Here is a 22,804-nt window from a genome sequence, read left to right as displayed (position 1 = left end):
GATCAGCAAGACAGCCAAGGGCACTCTCCCCCGCCCACGGGGTCTCTTTTATAGTGAAAATATCTTATATAAGATATTTACCTTCTATTTCCAATACTTTCACCCTTGTTGGCAAGCGCACCTTCACCATGAACCAACCCACACGTGCCAACATCACCCAGTGCTCAACTGCTCGATGCCCTCTGCCCCTCCAGCAGCCATTCCAAAAGCCCACCCGAGTCCCTGTGGGTCTTTGCAGAGCCATTCTTTGAGGTCCTTGAGCACAGCACAGACGTGAGCCTGCACTGGGCCCTTGATCACACTCTCATCATTTCTGTGAAACTCGCCAATCGCTTGTTTTTAGAATTTTAAAAGTTTAATAGAAATAAAATGGTTATAAAAATAGTAATATAATTACAGTAATAAAAATCTGAACAATTTGGGTTAGGACAACATGAGACAATAAAAACAAAGAGTTACAAACAGCCCGGGTACCTCTTTCTGGGCAAAATAAGCCTGAAAAAGGACACACGTTAACAGAGGATTAACCCTTAAAAGAAATAGCTCATTGCATATTCATACATCTCATACGTGATGCATAAATGCCATTCAAACAAGGGATTCTGTCTGGTCAGTGTCAACTTCTTCCTCTTAATCCTGAGGGAGTCTTCATGTCTGAGCAAGGTGGGAAGAAATTAGTTTCTTCTGATAATGGAGCCATAAATTCTTTTTCTCTGAAAGACTGAGGTGTCCTGTGGCTGCTGTCTCAGTGCGAGTACCTCATTCCTCTCTTTCAAAAAAATATCCCACATACACAATTTCTATTTTAACATTATGTTTTAACCTAAAACTGTATTTAACGCACTACTTAATAAAATTAGCACAGCAAACCAATCAGGAGGGGTTTGGGGTAGCAAACCAATAGGGGTGTGCTTGGGGAGGGCTGAAGGCAGGGTACTTTACACTTACACCAATAAAGGAGCACTGGGGAGGGGAATGACTTGGGAAAACTGATGGGATTCCAAAGGACACAAAATAGAGAGGGAATTCTCCAGAAGAAAAGGCAAGTTTGGGGGAGATTTGACACCCGGTGGGAATTGACAAGAGGGATTCAAGGGGAAAAGGGCAGGGAGAGGAGGGATTGACAACTGCGAGGTGGGGGTTTAAAAAAACCCGCTGTGAGGATCCGTCTGTGGATCCGTGTGTGGATCTGAGGGTGTGGATCCGTGTGTGGATCCGCGTGTGGATCCGTGTGTGGATCCGCGTGTGGATCCGTGAGTGGATCCGCGTGTGGATCCGTGTGTGGATCCGTGTGTGGATCCGTGTGTGGATCCATCTGTGGATCCGTGTGTGGATCCGTGAGTGGATCCGTGAGTGGATCTGCATGTGGATCCGTGAGTGGATCCGCGTGTGGATCCGTGTGTGGATCCGTGTGTGGATCCGTGAGTGGATCCGTGTGTGGATCCGCGTGTGGATCCGCGTGGGGATCCGTGTGTGGATCTGTGTGTGGATCCGTGTGTGGATCCGCGTGTGGATCCGCGTGGGGATCCGTGTGTGGATCCGTGAGTGGATCTGCATGTGGATCCGTGAGTGGATCCGTGAGTGGATCCGTGAGTGGATCCGCGTGTGGATCCGTGAGTGGATCCGTGAGTGGATCCGCGTGTGGATCCGTGTGTGGATCCGTGAGTGGATCCGTGTGCGGATCCATGTGAGTCCAAGAGGTTTGCTAACGTTTCCTTCCTCCGTTCAATAAAAGGAAAGGGAAACTCCAGGGTGCTGAACCTGGGAAACTTTGTGTATCAGCACTGAAAGTTCTGGGGTGTTTAAAAACCGCACCATATGTAATGTGCCCAGACAGAATCCTTTGTTTGAATGGCATTTATGCACCGTGTATGAGACATATGAATATGCAACAGGCTGTTGCTTTTAAGGGTTAATCCTCTTTTAACTTGTGTCCTTTTTTGGCTTATTTTGCCCAGAAAGAGGTACCCAGACTGTCCATAACGCTTTGTTTTTATTGTCTCATATTGTCCTAATCCCAATTTTATATTACTATTGTTATAACCATTTTATTACGATTAAACTTTTCAAAACTTTAGAAACAAGTGAGTGTCGTTTTTCACAGTGGGGAAACTTTGCGTTCAGTACTTCAGGTTTTGGGGTGTCAAAAAAAGGTACCTTAGGTAGTCCAGGAGGGCGAGGCACCCAGAACCAGAGAAGTATTGGGAAAAGTGCATTATCATATGGCTCTGCGTAGATATTTACTACATGTATTGTTGTATTGATTAGTAGTGCTGTATTAACATTTAATAGTGTGGTAAATGTAGTTTTGTAGTTAAAATGTGACTTTTGTAGTTAAAATAGAAACAGTGCATGTGGAATATTTTTAAAAGAAAGGAATGAGGTACTCGCACCAGATGGCAGCCACAGGACACCAAAATCTTCCAGAGAAAGATAATTTATTGCTCCATTACCAGAAGAAACTTCATCCTGCCTCTCTCAGCCCTGAAGATGGCATTAGGATTCAGAGGAAGAAGTTGACACTGCCCAGACAGAATCCTTTGTTTGAATGGCATTTATGCACCACGTATCAAATGTATGAATATGCACAAAAGGTTGGGTTTTTTTAAGGGTTAATCCTCTTTTAACATGTGTCTTTTTTCAGGCTTATTTTGCCCAGAAAGAGGTACCCGGACTGTCCATAACTCTTTGTTTTTATTGTCTCGTATTGTCCTCATCCCAATTGTTAAAATTTTATCACTCTAATTATAGTACTATTTCTATAACCATTTTATTGCTATTAAACCTTTAAAATTGTAAAAACAAGTGACTGGCGTTTTTCACACCCCCCCCAATCCCCTCAGGACCCCCAAACCCCCTCAGGACCTCCAGTTCTCCCCTCCCCCACCGCCCCCCATGCCGCCCCCCGCTCCCGGTGCTGGCCGCGGTCGCTGCCGCCCATCCCGCGCTGCCGGGGCGGTCCCGGGGCTCCCTCGGCGCCCCCAAATTCCCGCCCCGCTCCCGCCAGCCCCGCTCCGCCACCGCTGGGCCCCACCGGGACTACAATGCCCACAATGCACCGCGTCCCTGCCGGAAGCGGTCGGCGACGCCGCCGCGTGGGAACTTCCGCCAGTACTTCTGCCAGGCGCGGCTTCTGATTGGTCCGCGCCTCACGGCAGGGCAGCAGCGCCGCCATCTTGGGTGAGGGCAATTCCGCCGGCTCCTTCAGATCGCTCCGCGTTCCCTCCTAAATCCAGGGGGAACGGCGGAATTAATCCGGCTGGAAATGGCGGGGTGGAGCCTAAACCTCCTGGGGCTGAGCCTAAATCCCCTGGGAGTGAGCCTAAACCCCCGGGGACTGAGCCAAAGCGCCCAAATCCTGGAGTTTCCCACGGACTGGGGCGGTCATGGCGCGGGTGGCCGGAGGTGACGTCACCTCGCCCCGCCCTTTCCGGCGTTGTCCTGAGGCGGCGCCGCCATTACCGCGGGTGCCGCTGCCGGGGCCGGTTCTGGGCCGGGACCGGCGCTGGTCCCGCGGCTCCTTCGCCACCGGAGCGGCCCTGCCGCGTCCCCAGTGAGCATGGAGGACCAACGGGTGCGACGGGGGGCGAGGGGACGGGGGGGGACAGAGGGGGGATGGGGGGGACACGGGGCGTGGCAGAGGGGACGCGAGCGGGTGACAGAGGCACTGAGGGGACAGCAGAGCCCTCCAGGGAGGGACAGAGGGGACCCCTCACGGCAGGAGGCCGCAAGTGCCAGCAGGTCCCTGACAGCTGCCGTGTCCCCTCCCCAGGTGCCCCCTCCCCAGCTGCTGGAGCGGCAGGTCGCTGTGGTGGCCACCCTGGGCGAGGTGGTGGCCACCGTGACCGGGTCACACAGGGACGTGCGGCGGCGCGGGTCCCCGGTGTTCCTGCACGCCGCCCTGGGGAGGTTCACCCAGAGCCTCTGTGAGACCTTGGAGCACGGCGATGTCACCTCCCTGGGCTACTGTGGTGTCCCCTCCCTGGGCCGGGCCCTGGCTGCCCTCGAGGCCACCCCAGAGGCGTGTGACAACGCGATCGCGGCGGTCGAGACCTGGCGGAAGATGGTGGACGCGCTCGGGGGGAGATGGGGGCAGCTGGCCTGGGAGGCCGCTGAGCTCTGCGCTGAGTGCAAGCACGCGGCCCCCGCCCGGGCCGGGGACCCGCGGGACGAGGCCACCCACCGGGGGACAGCTTGGGGCAAGCTGGTGGCCGTGGTCCGGTGGCCGACGGTGGACTGGGAGGAGGAGGAGGCGACCTCGGTGGGGGCCACACGTGATGCCTGGGAGGCAGCGGCCACCGGTGAGGAGGAGTTGACCACCAACGAGGAGGAGCTGGCCACCAAAGAGGAGGAGGCAGCCATGAGTGAGGAGGAGACGGCCACCAGTGAGGAAGAGGCGGCCACCAATGGGGAGGACGTGGCCACCAATGAGGAGGAGGCAGCCATGAGTGAGGAGGAGGTGGCCACCAATGAGGAGGACGTGGCCACCAACGAGGAGGAAGCAGCCATGAGTGAGGAGGAGGTGGCCACCAACAAGGAGGAGGTGGCCCCCAACAAGGAGGAGGTGGCCATGAGTGAGGAGGAGGTGGCCATCGACAAGGAGGAAGCAGCCATGAGTGAGGAGGAGGTGGCCCCCAACAAGGAGGACGTGGCCACCGACAAGGAGGAAGCAGCCATGAGTGAGGAGGAGGTGGCCACCAACGAGGAAGACGTGGCCACCAACAAGGAGGAGGTGGCCACCAGCGAGGCCATGGGAGAGGCCGTGGTGGCCGCCAGCCAGGCGAGGGTGGCCGCCAGGAGGGGACGTTTGGCAGAGGCGGCCCTGGGGCCGCTGCAGCGCTTGGTGGCCGCGTGTGACGATGCCATTGCCTTCACCAGGAACATGGAGTTCTACCTCTGGGAGATCAACGTCACCCTGAAGTTTGGAGACCGAGTGTCCCGCCGTGTCCTCGAGGCCTTGGTGGCCGAGTTTCAGCAGCTGTGGGATGCCAGCGCCCGCCTGTTCAGGGAGTACTTGCTGGAGACACTGGAGCTCATTGACAAGCTCCTCTTGAGTCCCCATGGTGGCCCTGGTGGCCCCAGTGGCCCCATCAGCCGCGCAGTGGACGAGCGGTGCCGAGACGCCATCAGAGACATCCCGAGGCTGCTGTGGGGACAGTGATGTCACTGCTGGGACGTCGTCGGGGAAGTGATGTCACTGGAGAGACTTGTGGACACTTGAGGGCCACCAGCTCAAGTGCCACCAGCTCCTCGTGTCACCAAAATCTCCTCAAGTGCCACCAGCTCCTCAGGGCACCCAGAGGCCCTCAAGTGCCACCAGCTCCTCAAGTGCCACCAGCTCCTTGTGTCACCCAGAGCCCCTCAAGTGTCACCAGCTCCTAATTTCACCAAGAGCCCCCCGAGTGCCACCAGCTCCTTGTGCCACCAGCTCCCCAAGTGTCACCAAGAGCCCCTCAAGTGCCACCAGCTCGTTGTGCCACCAGCTCCTCGTGTCACCAAGAGCCCCTCAAGTGCCACCAGTTCCTTGTGTCACCAAGAGCCCCTCAAGTGCCACCAGCTCCCCAAGTGCCACCAGCTCTTCAAGTGCCACCAGTTCCTCGTGTCACCCAGAGCTCCTCAAGTGCCACCAGCTTCTTGTGTCACCAGCTCCTCGTGTCACCAAGAGCCCCTCAAGTGCCACCAGCTCCTTGTGTCACCAGCTCCTCGTGTCACCAAGAGCCCCTCAAGTGCCACCAGCTCCTTGTGTCACCAGCTCCTTGTGTCACCCAGAGCCCCTCAAGTGCCACCAGCTCCTCATGTCACCAAGAGCCCCTCAGGTGCCACCAGCTCCTCAAGTGCCACCAGCTCCTCGTGTCACCAAGAGCCCCTCAAGTGCCACCAGCTCCTTGTGCCACCCAGAGCCCCCCGAGTGCCACCAGCTCCTCGTGTCACTGGGACCTCGTGCAGGGGAACCTGGGGGGGTCCCTTGGGGCTCGGTCCTGTCCCCCCCCCCGTTATCAGCTGGGACCCCCCTGTGAGAAACCAAGGTCAGAATTGAAATTTTTTTAAAAGCTTGTTAAGGGATAAAATCCTGGTGCTAATTGCCAATAGCTCCCTGTTAATTAAACCACGGTTAATTATTGATATTATTGATCTAAAAAGAAAAATATGTATTAATAATAAAATAGAAATGTATATTTTTTAAAAAATATCTTACGTTAATATATTTTATGCAGACAGAATTTATGTTATATTTTTATATATTATATTAATTTAATATATTATTTTAAAATAATATTTTATATCAATATTTTATATATACATAAATATACATATATTTTTCTATATTCTGTATAAATTATTTTAAGACATTCTTGTGAATTCACATGTTTTTGTGTTTGGTTTTAACCCTTGACTTGCCTCCACGCCATCTTGTACATTAAACCAATTTATTTTATTTCTCCTTGCGCTTCCATCGTGTCGTGTGTTCACTCTCTGGGGATGAGAGAAGAATTCATAAATTCTTCCTTTTTTTTACTGTTTTGGCACTGGGATGGAACTGGTGACACTGGGACACAACTGGGGACACTGGGACACAAATGGGAACACAAGGATGAGGACACTGGGACAGGATGGGGGACACTGGGATGGGACTGGTGGCACTGGAACACAACTGGGGACACTGGGACACAAATGGGAACACAAGGATGAGGACACTGGGATGGGACTGGTGACACGGGTGGTGACAGTGGGCTGGAACTGGTGGCACTGGGACAGGGACACTGGGCTGGAACTGGGGACACTGGGACGGGGACACTGGGACAGGATGGGGCACACTGGGACACAACTAGGGACACTGGGACAGGATGGAGACACTGGGATGGGACTGGTGACACTGGGGTGGTGGCGCTGGGCTGGAACTGGTGGCACTGGGACAGGGACACTGGGCTGGAACTGGGGGCAGTGGGAGGGGACTGGTGACAGTGCAGTGGGGACACTGGGACAGGACTGGGAGCACTGGGATGGGGACATCAGGAAGGGACTGGGGACAGTGGGCTGGTGGCACTGGGGTGGAACTGGTGACACTGGGAGCACTGGGATGGGGACACTGGGACAGGATGGGGGACACTGGGATGCTGGCATTGGGATGGAACTGGGGACACTGGGGTGGAACTGGGAACACTGGGACACAAATGGGAACACTGGGACAGGGAGACTGGGACAGGATGGGGGACACTGGGATGGTGACATTGGTATGGGGACAATGGGGCGCTGGAAATGGGCTGATGGCACTGGGACAGGACTGGGGACACTGGGCTGGCACTGGGAGCACTGGGGTGTAACTGGGAGCACTGGGCTGGTGGCACTGGGACAGGAGTGGGGACACTGGGCTGGCACTGGGGTGCTGATGTCAGCATTAATTAATTAACCAGAACACTACTTGGACATTACCAGAGCAAATGTCCAAGGAATGGCACCCGCCAGAAAGGGGTGGGACATGGTGATGTCACCACCAGGCCCCGCCCCCCGCAGTGCCATGGACCACTGGTGGCCCGCTGGTGGCCAGGTGACACCGCGATGTCCCCTCCCCCCTCCAGGCCACCATGGACAGGGCCAGCAGCAGGTGACCGTCCTCGGCCACCCCCAGGGACACGGTGGGGACAGCACACAGGTGGCACCAGGGACACTGCAGTGCCACCAGTTCCAGTGGCACCGGTTCTGTCCCAGGCTGGTGACACTTGCGGGGCTCTTGGTGACACGAGGAGCTGGTGGCACTCCAGTGGCCACAAGCCTTTCCAGTGACATTACTGCCCTGATGACATCACAGCGGTGACGTCACTGTCCCAACATCAGCCTCGGGATGTCCTCGATGGCTTTTTGGCACTGCTCGGCCACCACGAGGCTACCAGGGCCACCACAGGGACTCAAGAGACATTTTTCAATGACCCCAAGTGTCCCCAGCAGGTGATCCTTGGCCAGGCGGGCACTGGCCACCCACAGCCACTCAAACTCGGCCACCTGGGCCACCAAGGCCTGGAGGACATCAGGGGACACCTCATTTGTCCCCTTCAGGATGGCCTCGATGTCCCTGAGCCGCCACTCCATGTTCCAGTGGAACAAGGTGGCTTTGTCACACGCGGCCACCAAGCGCTGCAGCAGCCCCAGGGCCAGCTGGCCCCTGGGGTGGCCCCGAGGGTGGCCAGGGCCCGGCTCAGGGAGGGGACGCCTCGGTGGCCCAGGGAGGTGACACCAGGGTAGTCCAGGGCTTCAGGGAGGCTCCAGGTGAAGTTCCTGAGGGCCACGTGCAGGGACTTTGGGGGCACACACCGTCCCTGTGTGGCCCGGTCACAGTGGCCACCAGCTGTCCCAGAGTGGCCACCACGGCCACCAGAGCCTCCAGCAGCTGGGAGGGGACAGGGGAGGTGGCAGGGACCTGCTGGCACTTGTGGCCTCCTGCGGTGGCCCCTGTGCCCTCCCGGGGTCCCTTTTGCCCCTCCCTGGAGGGCTCTGCTGTCTCCTCTGTCCCTTTGTCACCCCCTTGTCCCCTCTGCCACTCGCTGCCACCTCCCCGCTGTCACCTCTGCCACCCTCGGTCCCCTCCACCCCTCTGTCACCTCCCCTTCCCTGCCACACCCTCCTGTCCCCTCTGTCACCCCTGTGTCCCCCCACGCCAGGATTGTCACACCTCTTTGGGGGGGACGACCCTCTGGGGACACTCCGGGGACACTCTGGGTGACAAACACGCCCGGGTGACAGTTGGGGACGTGGGAACGTGACACGGCCGGATAGGGGAAACAGGAAGAGGTGATGTCACCATCCCACCCCACCCGTGGGGCCAGGGCAGGGTCTGTGTCTGCCTGATGTCCCCAACAGAACCTCGATGTCCCCTGAGTGTCCCCACATGGCCGCAGTGTTGCCCCGATGTCCCCCACAAAGCACAAGTGTCCCCCAGTGTCCAGCTGGGGACACCAGGGACACACCGGGGTACTGTTGAGGACCTTGGGGACACCCCCGTGTCCTTCTCTTGGGTACACTAGGGCCACCCTGATGTCCCCTGTCCTGTTTTGGGTCACCACAATGTCCCCTATGTCCCCACAGTGTCCCCAACAGGACCCTGTTGTGTCCCCAGTGTCCCCAACAGGACATCAAGGGACACTTGGAGTTGTTGGGGACCCTGAAGGGACACTGGGGCCATGTGGGGACCCTGAGGGGACATCGGGGGACACTGGGGACCCTGCCCTGGCCCCACGGGCGGGGTGGCAGTGTCGTCACCTCTTCCTGTTTCCCCATCCGGCTGTGCCACGTTCCTGCGTGTCCCCAGCTGTCACCCGTGTGTTTGTCACCCGGAGTGTCCCCGGAGTGTCCCCAAGGCATCCCCGGAGTGTCCCCAGCGGCCATGGAGCCCCTCGAGGTGTGAAAATCCCAGAGTGGCTGGGGGGGAGGGGACAGAGGGGACACGGGGGTGGCAGGAGGGGACACGAGGGGACAGAGGGGACACGGGGCTGGTGAAAGGGGGCAGTGGGGGCTGGAGGGGACACGGGGGTGGCAGGAGGGGACAGGGGGTCACAAAGGGGACAGGAGGGCATAATAGGAAGGGGGGAGGTGACAGAGGAGTGGGGGAGGGGACAACAGAAGGTGGCAGCGGGGGGAAGAGGGAAGAGGGGGGGTGACAAAGGGACAGAGGGGACAGCAGAGCCCTCCAGGGAGGGGCAGAGGGGGCCACTGCAGGAGGCCACAAGTGCCACCAGGTCCCTGACACCTCCCCTGTCCCCTCCCCAGCTGCTGGAGCGGCAGGTCACCGCGGTGGCCACCCTGGGCGAGGTGGCGGCCACCGTGACCGGGCCACGCCGGGTTGTGTGGCGGCCCGTGTACCCAAAGTCCCTGTACACGGCCCTGAGGATCCTCATCTGGCGCTTCCCAGCCAGCCTGGGCCACCCTGCTGTCCCCTCCCGGGGCCACCGTGGCGTCACCTCCCTGGGCCAGGCCCTGGCCGCCCTCAGGGCCACCCCGAGGGCCACCTGGGCTGACGTGAGAGCCGTGGCCAGCGCCTGGCGGGAGTTGGTGGCCGCGTTCGAGGACAGCTGGACGCAGCTACTCAGGAGGGCCACCGAGCTCCGTGATGAATGCAGGAACGTGGCCATCGCTGCCACCCAGGCCAGGGACCCGCAGGATGAGGCCACCCACAGGGGGACAGCCGGGGACAACGTGGCGGCCACAGCCCAGCAGCTGACGGTGGCCCTGGACAGGGATGAGGAGGCCTTGGCAGGAGCCACGCGCGATGCTCGGCGGGCAGCAGCCACCAGCGAGGCCGTGGTGGCCACCAGCCAGGCGAGGACAGCCAGCAGGAGGGGACATTGGGCAGAGGTGGCCCTGGGGCTGCTGGAGCGCTTGGTGGCCGTGTTTGGCGAAGCCACCGTGTTCCCCAGGGAGCTGCAGCGCCGGCTTGGGGACATCGAGGCCGCCCTGGAGGGGACAAATGAGGCGTCCCGCAATGTCCCCGAGGCCTTGGTGGCCAAAGTGGCCAAGTTTGAGCAGCTGTGGGAGGCCAGCGGCCGCCTGTACACGCATCACCTGCGCCGGGCACTTGGGGTCATCCACGACCTCCTCCTGAGTCCCTGTGGTGGCCGCGGTGGCCCCGGTGGCCCCGTCAGCCGCGCGGTGGCCGAGTGGTGCCAAAGAGCCATCGAGGACATCCCGAGGCTGCTGCAAGGCAGTGACGTCACTGCTGTGACGTCATCGGGGCAGTGACATCATTGGGGACATCGCTGCTGTCACCTGTCCTTTCCCTACTTGGGATTTGAGAGAAATTTGGGGAATTTTCATTGAAATTGTCCCAAATCCTGATGAGACATTCCTGTGGTGACATCACTGGGGACACTCAGGGACACCCTGGGGGCACTCAGGGGCACGCTGAGATAGCCTGGGGACACTCAGGGACACTCAGGGACACTCAGGGACAGGGGACAGGGGACAGGGGTGAATGAGTCCCCTCAGCAGCTTCCAGCTTTCCAGTGACTGCAGCAGATCCAGGTTATAAATGACAATTTAATAATTGGCTTTTGCAGTTCTGCATTGGCTTTGCACTTTTGTGTTGCCTTTTGCACTTTTGTATTGATCAGCAGCAATCTGATACGGTATTTGATACTGATATTGATTATCAGTCATTCCTGGTAGCTGCTGGCTGGTACAAAATAATCTATCAGTTCATGTGTGCACCGTACAGCCTATAAATAAATAATTTAATTAAATAATGTATTAATTAATATTCTCTATATGAATCAGAGCAGGCTGATCTGAACTCTGTGTCAGACACATTACCTGACCCCAGTGAAAGACGAGTGGTCAATAAAGCCACCCCAACATTCCTTGAGGGGAGCACAGCCAGGGAGCTGCTTCAAGGCGCTGTCACTGAGATATTTCCCCTTGGAAACCCTGGGTGGGATGGAGACACTGGGGACACTGGGATTGAACTGGGGACACTGGGCTGGTGGCACTGGGATGGAACTGGTGGCACTGGGATGGAACTGGTGGCTCTGGGTTGGTGACACTGGGATGGAACTGGTGGCACTGGGATGGAACTGGTGGCACTGGCCTGGTGACACTGGGATGGAACTGGTGGGACTGGGATTGAACTGATGGCACTGGGCTGGTGGCACTGGGGTGGACCTGGTGGCACTGGGTTGGTGACACTGGGATTGAACTGGGGACCCTGGGCTGGTGGCACTGGGATGGAACTGGTGGGACTGGGATTGAACTGATGGCACTGGGCTGGTGGCACTGGGGTGGACCTGGTGGCACTGGGTTGGTGACACTGGGATTGAACTGGAGACACTGGAGTGGTGACCCTGGGCTGGTGGCAGTAGGATGGAACTGGGGACACCGGGACAGGACTGGTGGCAGTGCCACAGGGACTCTGGCATTGAACTGGTGACACTGGGATTGAACAGGTGCCACTGGGCTGGTGGCACTGCCGTGTCCCTGGTGCCACCTGTGTGGTGTCCCCGTGTCACCTCAGTGTCCCAGGGGGTGGCTGAGGACGGTCACCTGCTGCTGGCCCTGCCCGTGGTGGCCGTGTCCTGCCAGGTGGCCCTGCAGGGCTTGGGGACATCGTGGTGTCACCTGGCCACCAGCGGGCCACCAGCGGTCCATCGCCCTGTGGGGGCGGGGCCTGGGAGGTGACATCACCATGTCCCACCCCTTTCTGGCAGGTGCCATTCCTTGGACATTCGCTCTGGTAATGTCCAAGTAGTGTTCTGGTTAATTAATTAATGCTGACATCAGCACCCCCGTGCCAGCCCAGTGTCCCCAGTCCTGTCCCAGTGCCACCAGCCCAGTGCTCCCAGTTCCATCCCAGTGCTCCCAGTGCCAGCACCCCATTGTCCCCATACCAATGTCACCATCCCAGTGTCCCCCATCCTGTCCCAGTGTCCCTGTCCCAGTGTTCCCATTTGTGTCCCAGTGTCCCCAGTTCCACCCCAGTGTCCCCAGTCCCATCCCAATGCCAGCATCCCAGTGTCCCCCATCCTGTCCCAGTGTCCCCATCCCAGTGCTCCCAGTGTCACCAGTTCCACCCCAGTGCCACCAGCCCACTGTCCCCAGTCCCTTCCTGATGTCCCCATCCCAGTGCGCCCAGTCCTGTCCCAGTATCCCCATTGCACTATCACCAGTCCCCTCCCACTGCCCCCAGTTCCAGCCCAGTGTCCCTGTCCCAGTGCCACCAGTTCCAGCCCAGCGTCACCACCCCAGTGCCACCAGTCCCATCCCAGTGCCCCCATCCTGTCCCAGTGTCCCCAGTTGTGTCCCAGTGTGCCCCATCCTGTCCCGGTGTCCCCGTCCCAGTGTCCCCAGTTCCAGCCCAGTGTCACCACCCGTGTCACCAGTCCCATCCCAGTGTCCCCAGTTGTGTCCCAGTGTCCTCATCCTTGTGTTCCCATTTGTGTCCCAGTGTCCCCAGTTGTGTTCCAATGTCACCAGTCCCATCCCAGTGTCCCCAGCCCTGTCCCAGTGTCCCTGTCCCAGTGTCCCCAGTTGTGTCCCTGTGTCACCAGTCCCATCCCAGTGCCAAAACAGTAAAAAAAAAGGAAGAATTTATGAATTCTTCTCTCATCCGCAGAGAGTGAACACACGACACGGTGGAACCGCAAGAAGAAATAAAATAAATTGGTTTAATGCACAAGATGGTGTGGAGGCAAGTCAAGGGTTAAAACCAAACACAATACATCTGAACTCACAGGAATGTTTGAAAATAATTTATATAAAATATAGAAAAATATATGTATAGTTACATATATAAAATATTGAAATAAACTAGCAACTTTTAGACAATATATTAACATAATAATATATAAAAATATAAATTCTACTACTATAAAATATAGTAATATAAAATATTTTCAAACAATATAGAATATTTTATTACTGATATATATATATTTTAGATCAATAATATATTATGAATATGCATGAACCTCTGTGATGCAACAGAATAGAAAGAACCTGGTTTAATTAACAGTGAGCTTTTGGCAATTAGCACCAGGATTTCATCCCTTAACAAACTTTTATAAAAATTTCAATTCTGACCCCTGTTTCTCCCAGGGGGGTGCAGGCTGATAACTGGAGGGGGGGGTCACAGGACTGAGCCCCCCTGTGCTGGGGACCCCCCTGTGCCCCCCCTGCAATCAGAGCCACCCCGCTCCCGGCGCTGCTCCCGGGGGTCCCGTGGCTTGGGGGGGGTCAAAGGGGAGGGGACAGAACCCCCGTGATGGGTGGTGTTATCTCAAAGTGTGGCTGTTATCTCAGGTGTGGCTGTTAGCTCAAAGTGTGGCTGTTATCTCAAAGTGTGGCTGTTATCTCAGCTGTGGCTGTTATCTCAGGTGTGGCTGTTATCTCAGCTGTGGCTGTTATCTCAAAGTGTGGCTGTTATCTCAGGTGTGGCTGTTATCTCAAAGTGTGGCTGTTATCTCAGGTGTGGCTGTTATCTCAAAGTGTGGCTGTTATCTCAGGTGTGGCTGTTATCTCACAGTGTGGCTGTTATCTCAAAGTGTGGCTGTTATCTCAAAGTGTGGCTGTTATCTCAAAGTGTGGCTGTTTTCTCAGGTGTGGCTGTTATCTCAAAGTGTGGCTGTTATCTCAAAGTGTGGCTGTTATCTCAGGTGTGGCTGTTATCTCAAAGTGTGGCTGTTATCTCAGGTGTGGCTGTTATCTCAAAGTGTGGCTGTTATCTCAGGTGTGGCTGTTATCTCACAGTGTGGCTGTTATCTCAGGTGTGGCTGTTATCTCACAGTGTGGCTGTTATCTCAGGTGTGGCTGTTATCTCAAAGTGTGGCTGTTATCTCAAAGTGTGGCTGTTTTCTCAGCTGTGGCTGTTATCTCAAAGTGTGGCTGTTATCTCAGGTGTGGCTGTTATCTCAAAGTGTGGCTGTTATCTCAGGTGTGGCTGTTATCTCAGGTGTAACTAACCGAAATCAGTGACATGAATATTCATGAGCCTGCTGTGAACTGCCCTGCATATGGATTAGCAAGGGAGATAAAACCCGATCTGAGCTCCCAGAGATGCACATGTCCCTTTGAGGGGAACGATCCCCCCGTGCACCCAGCACTGTAACACACCCCGGCTTCACAGCTTCCACAGACGGTGTGCAGTTTGTTTGCTCTGCCAATCACAGTTATAACACCAAATAGTTATATAATACTGAATATTATCATTGTAATAGATGGAGGTATAGTATAGTTCTATTAGAGCTGTAATACTAAATAGGTATATAATACCAAATATCTGTAATTATAATAGTTATAGCTATATTATATTATATTATATTATATTATATTATATTATATTATATTATATTATATTATATTATATTATTATGTTATGTTATGTTATGTTATATTACATTACATTACATTATATTGTATTATATTATATTATAATTTATTGTATTATATTACATTACATTACATTATATTACAATATATTACAATATATTACAATATATTACATTATACTATATTATATTATATTATATTATATTATATTATATTATATTATATTATATTATGATTCATTATATTATATTGTATTATATTACATTACATTACATTATATTATATTATATTATATTATATTACATTATATTATATTACATTACATTATCTTACATTTCATTATATTATATTGTATTATATCATATATTATATTGTGTTGTATTATATTATATTACATTACATTATATTCTATTATATTACATTATATTACATTACATTACATTACATTACATTATATTATATTATATTATATTATATTATATTATATTATATTATATTATATTATATTATATTATATTATATTATATTATATATTTCAGTTACAGCTATAATGCTGAATAATTCTATAACACCAAATAGCTCTACTGAAAAATTCCCAACAAAACACAGGGTTAAAAAAAGGCAAGAAATTGGAACTTGGACCTGGTCTGGGTGTCCCTCAGAGCTTTAGATCTGTATCAAATGTCACTTCTGAGAGCTGGGATTCTTCTCCTCAAGCTTTAAATCACCTGGGGGCTTCAGCCAGGGCCCCTTGTGGGGGTGTGGAGTGTGCCAGGGGCTCCTGAGGCACCGTCCTTAGTGGCCACTCACTGGGCCATTGGCCTTTGAGATAAAAACCACACCTGAGATAACAGCCAAATCTGAGATAACAGCCACAACTGAGACAAAAACCACACCTGAGATAACAGCCAAATCTGAGATAACAGCCACAACTGAGACAAAAACCACACCTGAGATAACAGCCACACCTGAGATAACAGATATATCTGAGATAACAGCCACACCTGAGATAACAGCTCCTCTGTCAAGGAGTCCTGTCAGGAGTGTGTCTTTACCTTTCAGTGTGTTATAAATACAGATTATCTTGTTGGCTTTTCACAAATATTAAAATGGATTCTACATGTATAATTGTTATAAATACAGATTATCTTGTTGGCTTTTCACAAATATAAAAATGAATTCTACATTTATAATTGTTATAAATACAGATTATCTTGTTGGCTTTTCATAAATATTAAAATGGATTCTATATGTACAATGTTAAAATTAATTTGCTTTTATTTCTGCTGTTGTCGGGAAAATCAAACCCCAGAGGCTGATGTCCAAAAATCAGCCAGAGGAGTCCTTTTGCTTTATCCCAATAAAGGCAGAGGCCACGGGGCATTCCTCTGGGCTCTCTCCAATTTTGGGGTCACAGGCTCCTTTTTATCCCAATTTCCCTCTCTCTGTCCCCATTTCTGTGGTACTTGAGAAGCTCAGACTTTCTGGAATGCCGATCCTGAAGATTCCTCTGTAGTGTAGAACCCTCCTTTTTAATTTATTAAACATTTCATAAATTGGTATTTATTAATTAATAATTTAAGAAACATTTAATAAAACAAATTAATAAAAATTTAATAAAATTAACTATTAATTATTTTTATAAGGGGCTGCAAAGCACAGGGTGGAACCAGGAGGAGAAATAAAATACATATAATAAAATTAAAATGAATACATAAAGTACAGAGTGAAGTCCATAGGAAAGAATACAAGTGTCTGAGTTAAAAAGAGATAGAAAGTTTTACTGAATTTGAGGTTGGAACAGACAAAAAAACCTGAATCTGGGTTGTAAACACCACGTTACAGCCATGGAACTGAAAAACTATGCAGGTTCATAAAAATGGACCAGGCAGGTTAATGCATATACAAATTACTTTTATGGATATGCACCAGGTATGGGAATGAAATAAACTTGGGAATTTTCATGGGAATTAATGGAAAAAAGATAATTTGCCATTACAAACAAACTGTAGGTTGTCTGAGAAATTCACTTGGACATTGAAAGATGAAAGAAATAATGGGGAAAACGCCTAAATTCCATGAGAATTAAAAATTTTAAAGGTACCGTTATACATTAGAGGGGAATCTTTTTTTTTTTCAATTCTTATGGAATTCAGAAGTTTTCCCCATTGTTCCTTTCATCTTTCAATATCCAATTTCATTTATCAGCCAAACTACAGTTTGTTTGTAAAGGGAAATTATCTTTTTCCCTTCATCAATCGGTGGAATCCTTCCCATTGTTCCTTTTATCTCTCAATGCTGGTTTTATCTTTCACAGCTCCTTTGGAAAGACAAACCCGGCATTCCTCTCCCTGGGACACCTTCAAATGCTTTTGCATGCCTGACTCGGGTGTGAAACAATTCCCCAGGTGGGAGCAGTGGCACTGTTACAGATAAATACTGTAACACTGGATTTGGCAAATATTGAAATGCATTTTATACGTCTGGTGTTAAAGTGACTTTGTTATAAATGTTATGGATACACATTATAACACTGGCTTTTGGCAAATATTAAAATAGATTTTGTACGTCTGGTGTTAAAGTGAATTTGTTATAAATGTTAGAGATACACATTATAACACTGGCTTTTGGCAAATATTAAAATGTATTTATATGTGTGGTGTTAAAGGAACTTTGTTATAAATGTTAGAGATACACATTATAACACTGGCTTTTGGCAAATATTAACATAGATTTTATACGTCTGGTGTTAAAGTGACTTTGTTATAAATGTTACGGACACACATTATAACACTGGCTTTTGGAAATATTAAAATGTATTTATATGTGTGGTGTTAAAGTGACTTTGTTATAAAGATATAGTTTTTATTTCTGTTGTTTTATCTCCCAGCAGAGATAAGGGGATTTTGTGGTCAGCTTATCCTTTGCTCTAAGCCATAAAATCTCTTTCCATCTTGACATAACCTTTGGTTTTTCAGTTGTCCAGCAAGGCTGGCTCAGCAATTCTTAATTTAGACAATTTTCAGTTGTCCAGCAAGGCTGGCTCAGCAATTCTTAATTTAGACATCTCTCATTCTTCTGTACCAAAACCTGCTTCCATTTCTATTCTGCTCTCAGCTTCCACATTCAGAGATCTTCCTGCCCAGCAGAAATATCTGTGAGACTTTCCTGTCGAAATTTCATCCTTCCCAGCCCAAATCCCCCGAGTGAAAATCCCAAAAAGAGCCCCCAGAGTTCCCCCCCCACCCCATCCCAAGCATCAATAATCAATCAATCAATCAATTAATCAATTAATCAATCAATCAGCACCTCCATGGGAAGGAATTCCCCAGGTGATCAGGAGCAAACAGAAAATAAATCCTGACCCCCAAAACCCAGGGGTGGAACTGGGAGCACTGGGCTGGTGGCACTGGGGTGGTGACAGTGGGACAGAACTGGGGACACTGGGATGGAACTGGGAGCACTGGGATGGAACTGGTGTCACTGGGATGGAACTGGGAGCACTGGGCTGGTGGCACTGGGGTGGTGACAGTGGGACAGAACTGGTGTCACTGGGCTGGAACTGGTGGCACTGCCGTGTCCCTGGTGCCACCTGTGCAGTGCCCCCGTGTCCCCGCAGTGTCCCTGGGCTCAGCCCGGGCCGCCCTGGGGGTGGCCGAGGACGGTCACCCGCTGCTGGCCCTGCCCGCGGTGGCCGTGTCCTGCCAGGGGGCCCGGCAGGGGGAGGGGACATCGCGGTGTCACCTGGCCACCAGCGGGCCACCAGCGGCACGTGGCTCTGCGGGGGCGGGGCCTGTGGGTGTGACGTCACCTCGCCCCGCCCCTTCAGCGCGTGTTTTAACTGGGGCGGTGACACCGGCTGGGACAGAGGCACGGGACAGGGACTGGAGTCCCCGGAGTGTCCCCAGAGTGTCCCTGGAGTGTCCCCAGCGGCCATGGAGCCCCGCGAGGTGCGACAATCCCTGCACGGGGTGGCGGGAGGGGACAGTGGGGACACGGGGGTGGCAGAGCGGACAGGGGAGACGGAGGGGACACGGGGGGGGGTTGGGAGGGGACAGGGGGTGGCAAAGGGGATCAGGAGGGCATAGTGGGAAGAAGGGTGACAGAGGGGTGGGGGGGACAACGGGAGGGGGCGGGGGGGCAGAGGGAACGAGGGGGTGAGAAAGGGACAGAGGGGACAGCAGAGCCCTGCAGGGAGGGGCAAAGGGGACCCCGGGAGGGCACAGGGGCCACTGCAGGAGGCCACAAGTGCCACCAGGTCACTGACACTTCTCCTGTTCCCTCCCCAGCTGTCCCACTCCCAGCTGCTGGAGCTGCAGGTCACCGTGGTGGCCACCCTGGGTGAGCTGGTGGCCACCACAGCCAGGCTGGACGGGGACGTGATGCTGGCCGTGTCCCCAGGGTTCCTGCACCTGGCCCTGGAGAGCTTCACCCATCAGCTCTCCTTCACCCTGGACCACGCTGGCCTCACCTGGTGGCACCGCGAGGATGAGCCTCCCATCTCCCTGGGCCGGGTCCTGGCTGCCTGCGAGAGCACCCCAGGGGTCACCTGGGACCATGTGACAATGATGGCCAGTGAGTGGCTGCGGTCAGTGGCCGTGCTCGAGCAGAGCTGGTTCCAGCTGGCCAGGAAGGCCACCAAGCTCCACGACGCCTGCAGGGATGCGGCCACCGGCAGGAGCACTGCCATGGCCGTGAGGAGGGCCATGGGAGAGGCCATGGGAGAGCACACAGGAGAAGCCGTGGTGGCCCCCAGCCCGATGGCCACCACCATGAGGCAGCAGGAGGAGGTGGCCCTGGGGCTGCTGGAGCGCTTGGTGGCCGCGTGTGACGAAGCCACCGCGTTCCCCCGGGAGCTGCAGTGCCTGGTTGAGGACATTGAGGCCACCCTGAAGGGGACAAATCAGGTGTCCCACGATGTCCCTGAGGACTTGGTGGCCAAGGTGGCCGTGGCTGAACGGCTGTGGGAGGCCAGCGCCCGCCTGGCCAAGGATCACCTGCTGGGGACACTTGGGGACATTGACTCGCTCTTCTTCAGTTGTGACCCTGATGGCCCCAGTGGGCACGCAGTTGCTGAGAGGTGCCAAAAAGCCATCGAGGACATCCCGAGGCTGCTTCAGGACAGTGATGTCACCCCTGTGACATCGTTGTGGCAGTGACATCGTTGGGGACATCGCTGCTGTCACCTGTCCCCTGGCCTGCTTGGGACTGGAGACAAATGTGGGGAATTTATGGGAATTTTCATTGAAATTGTCCCAAATCCTGATGGGAATTCTTGGGGTGACGTCACTGGGGACACTTGGGGACATTCTGAGGGCACTCTGGGGACACTCATGGATGTGGTGGTGGGTCAGGGGGTGAATGAGCCCCCTCAGTGCCTTGCAGCAGAGGCAGCTTTCCACTGTGGCTGCAGCCATGTTATAAATGACAATATAATAATTAGCTTTTGTATTTCTCTATTGGCTTTTGCATGTTGTTATTGGTCAGAAGTATTTTGCTATGGTATTTGATAGTGGTATTTGATTACTGATAATTCCTTGTACCTGCTCATTAGTTCAATAAAATCTCAGTTTTCATGCACATGTCCAAGGCTGTGTGAGCTTTCCGCCAGGTTTTGGGAATCCTTTACAAATCCATTTCTCCAATCCCTGACCCCCTCCCCAGTCCCAGCGCTGTTCCCAGGGCATCCTGCGACCCCGGGGGGTCAAAGGGGAGGGGGCAGAACCCCCATGATGGGTGGGGGGCACAAAAGGGGGTCTGGGCCCAGTTTTCAGGGTGGGTCGGTACACGAGGGGTTTCAGGGGCACTGAAGGGGGTGCAGGTGTGGTTTTTGGGGGTCCCAGTGCCCAGTGAGGTGGGTCGGTGCTCGAGGGGGTTTGGGGGGGACTGAAGAAGGTGTGGGTGTGGTTTTTTGGGGGGGGGGGGGGTCAGTGCTCAGCAGCAGGGCCACGCCCCTTGCAGCCATTGGCCAGGATTGGGAGGGCGGGGCCACCCGGGGGCCCCCCAGCCCCCCAAATCACAGCTGGGTGTGAAAAACAAAGTTCGCTCTTTGAAATACGTAAAAGTTTAATAAGGGATTGTTCCAGATTGCAAGGCAATATGTATTCGATTTGCCATCTGGATGGCAGCTGTCTTCTGTTAATTGGGCAGTTTTCCTTATCTCTTCTGTTAAGAGGGCAGTTTTCCTTATCTCTTCCACACCCACTCCTCCCTCCAGGGAGACACCTGGTGATAACAGGCTATTGATAGTCACTGCATGGCTGATAAGAACTACAGCATCCCACTGGGAGATGCTCTGCCCACAGGGAGGAGCCAAGCATTCCTACCTGGATAGAATCTGGAGTTTCTGGAACACCAGCACAGCTTTCTCCACTGGATTTCCCAGAGAAGCAGCTACCTCTTCCCCTGGATCTTCAGAGGAAGACTTCACCCTTTCTACTGGATCACTGCTAGAACAGAACCACACCTGACATTCCAGGAAGACTGCAGCCACAATTCCAATGGGATTGCTACCAACACCCTGACCCACAGGGTGTCAGGCTGTGTTCTGACTCTGTCAGTGTTGTTTTAGTTTACTGCAGTTTATTTTATCTTTTTATTTTCTTCCCTAATAAAGAACTGTTATTCCTGCTCCCATATTTTTGCCTGAGAGCTCTCCTTAATTTCAAATTTATAACAATTCAGAGGGAGGGGTGTTTACATTCTTTCCATTTCATGGGAGGCTCCTGCCTTCCTTGGCAGACACCTGTCTCTCCAAACCAAGACACAGGCCCAGGTGGCCCTGAGGGGGCTGGAAGGAGCCCGGGAGGCCGCGGCGGCCCTGGGGACCCTGGGGGATGAGGACAAACAGCGGCTGTGGTCGCTCGGGGCCATGGCAGAGGCAGCAGCAGTGGAGTTGGGGTGCGAGAAGGGACGGGCACGGCGGTGCCAGCACTGCCTGTGGGCTGAGCATGGGCTGAGCATGGGGCTGATGGTGCTGTGCAGGGCCGTGCATGAGTAAAAACCAGTATGGACCAGTATAGACGAGTATGGATCAGCATAGACCAGTATGGAATTGTATAGACCAGTACAGACCAGTATAGATCAGTATGGACCAATATGGACCAGTACAGACCAGTTTGGATGAGTTGGGTTCTGGGCCAGGTGTGGGCTGGCCATGGGGCTGATGGTGCTGTGCAGGGCCACTGTGTGTGAGTAAAAACCAGTATGGACAAGAATGGACCAGTATAGAGCGGTAGAGCATGGTATGGGCCAGTATGGGGCAGTATGGACCAATTCAGACCAGTATAAACCAGTTCAGACCAGTATATATCTTGATAGTACACTGTGGGAGGAGTGTATCCTGTGGGTCTGCACTGCCTCAGTGGGAGACAGTTCAGACCAGTTCCGACCAGTATAGACCAGTACGAATATCTACAGACCAGCAAAATTTCCCCCTGCCCGGACCAGTGTATACCAGTTCAGACCAGTAAAGACCGGTATAGACCAGAATGGACCAGTGTAAACCAGTTGAGACTGGTATAGACCAGTAGGAATATTTACAGACCAGCAGAGACTTCCTTCTTCCCTGACCCAGTATAGATCAGTACAGACCAGTATAGACCAGTATGAGGCACTATAAAGCAGTAAGGATCAGTAGGGACCAGTACAGAGCAGTGGGGACCGTTCAGATCAGTTCAGACCAGTATGAGTTTCTACAGACCAGCAGGGACTTTTCCCTGCCCTGACCTGCTGGTGGCCATGGTGGCCACCCTGGGCAAGCTGGCGGCCACCATGACTGGGCCACACAGGGGCGTGCAGCTGTGCGTGTCCCCAAAGTCCCCGCACGCGGCCATGAGGATTCACATGGCACCTCCCTAAGACCCTGAACCACCGTGCTGTCACCTCCCCGTGGCTGCTGGGGGACTTGGTGGCCGAGTGTGACACAGCCATGGCATTCCAGGGTATTGTAACCAGGAAATGGGCTGGCTTCCTGTAAAAGACACGGTTCACTTTCCTG

At 53.2% G+C, this 22,804-nt stretch overlaps 1 protein-coding gene across 3 annotated transcripts; it reads left to right on the top strand.

Moving 5' to 3' along the window:
* The first annotated feature begins 3,181 nt into the window (after window positions 1-3,181).
* On the top strand, window positions 3,182-6,442 carry LOC135286359 (uncharacterized). Of its 3 annotated transcripts, none has more exons than XR_010350720.1 (3): window positions 3,182-3,574; window positions 3,773-5,328; window positions 5,817-6,442. XR_010350720.1 is itself a non-coding variant. In XM_064399488.1 (3 exons), the coding sequence occupies exons 1-3, from the start codon at window positions 3,560-3,562 to the stop codon at window positions 5,159-5,161; spliced, it is 1,341 nt and encodes a 446-aa protein (XP_064255558.1). In that variant the 5' UTR covers window positions 3,182-3,559; the 3' UTR covers window positions 5,162-5,759. The 3 variants fall into 3 exon arrangements, 2 of the variants coding, with proteins under 2 accessions (XP_064255558.1, XP_064255557.1); XM_064399488.1 differs by lacking the exon at window positions 5,817-6,442 and having other exon boundaries at window positions 3,773-4,459; window positions 4,523-5,759; XM_064399487.1 differs by lacking the exon at window positions 5,817-6,442 and having other exon boundaries at window positions 3,773-5,758.
* Window positions 6,443-22,804: the final 16,362 nt, after the last annotated feature.

This window comes from Passer domesticus, chromosome 26 (assembly GCF_036417665.1).
Source record: "Passer domesticus isolate bPasDom1 chromosome 26, bPasDom1.hap1, whole genome shotgun sequence".
Classification (NCBI taxonomy): domain Eukaryota; kingdom Metazoa; phylum Chordata; class Aves; order Passeriformes; family Passeridae; genus Passer; species Passer domesticus.
The sequence above is the reverse complement of the archived record's forward strand: the minus strand, read 5'-3'. Positions and strand labels throughout refer to the sequence as shown.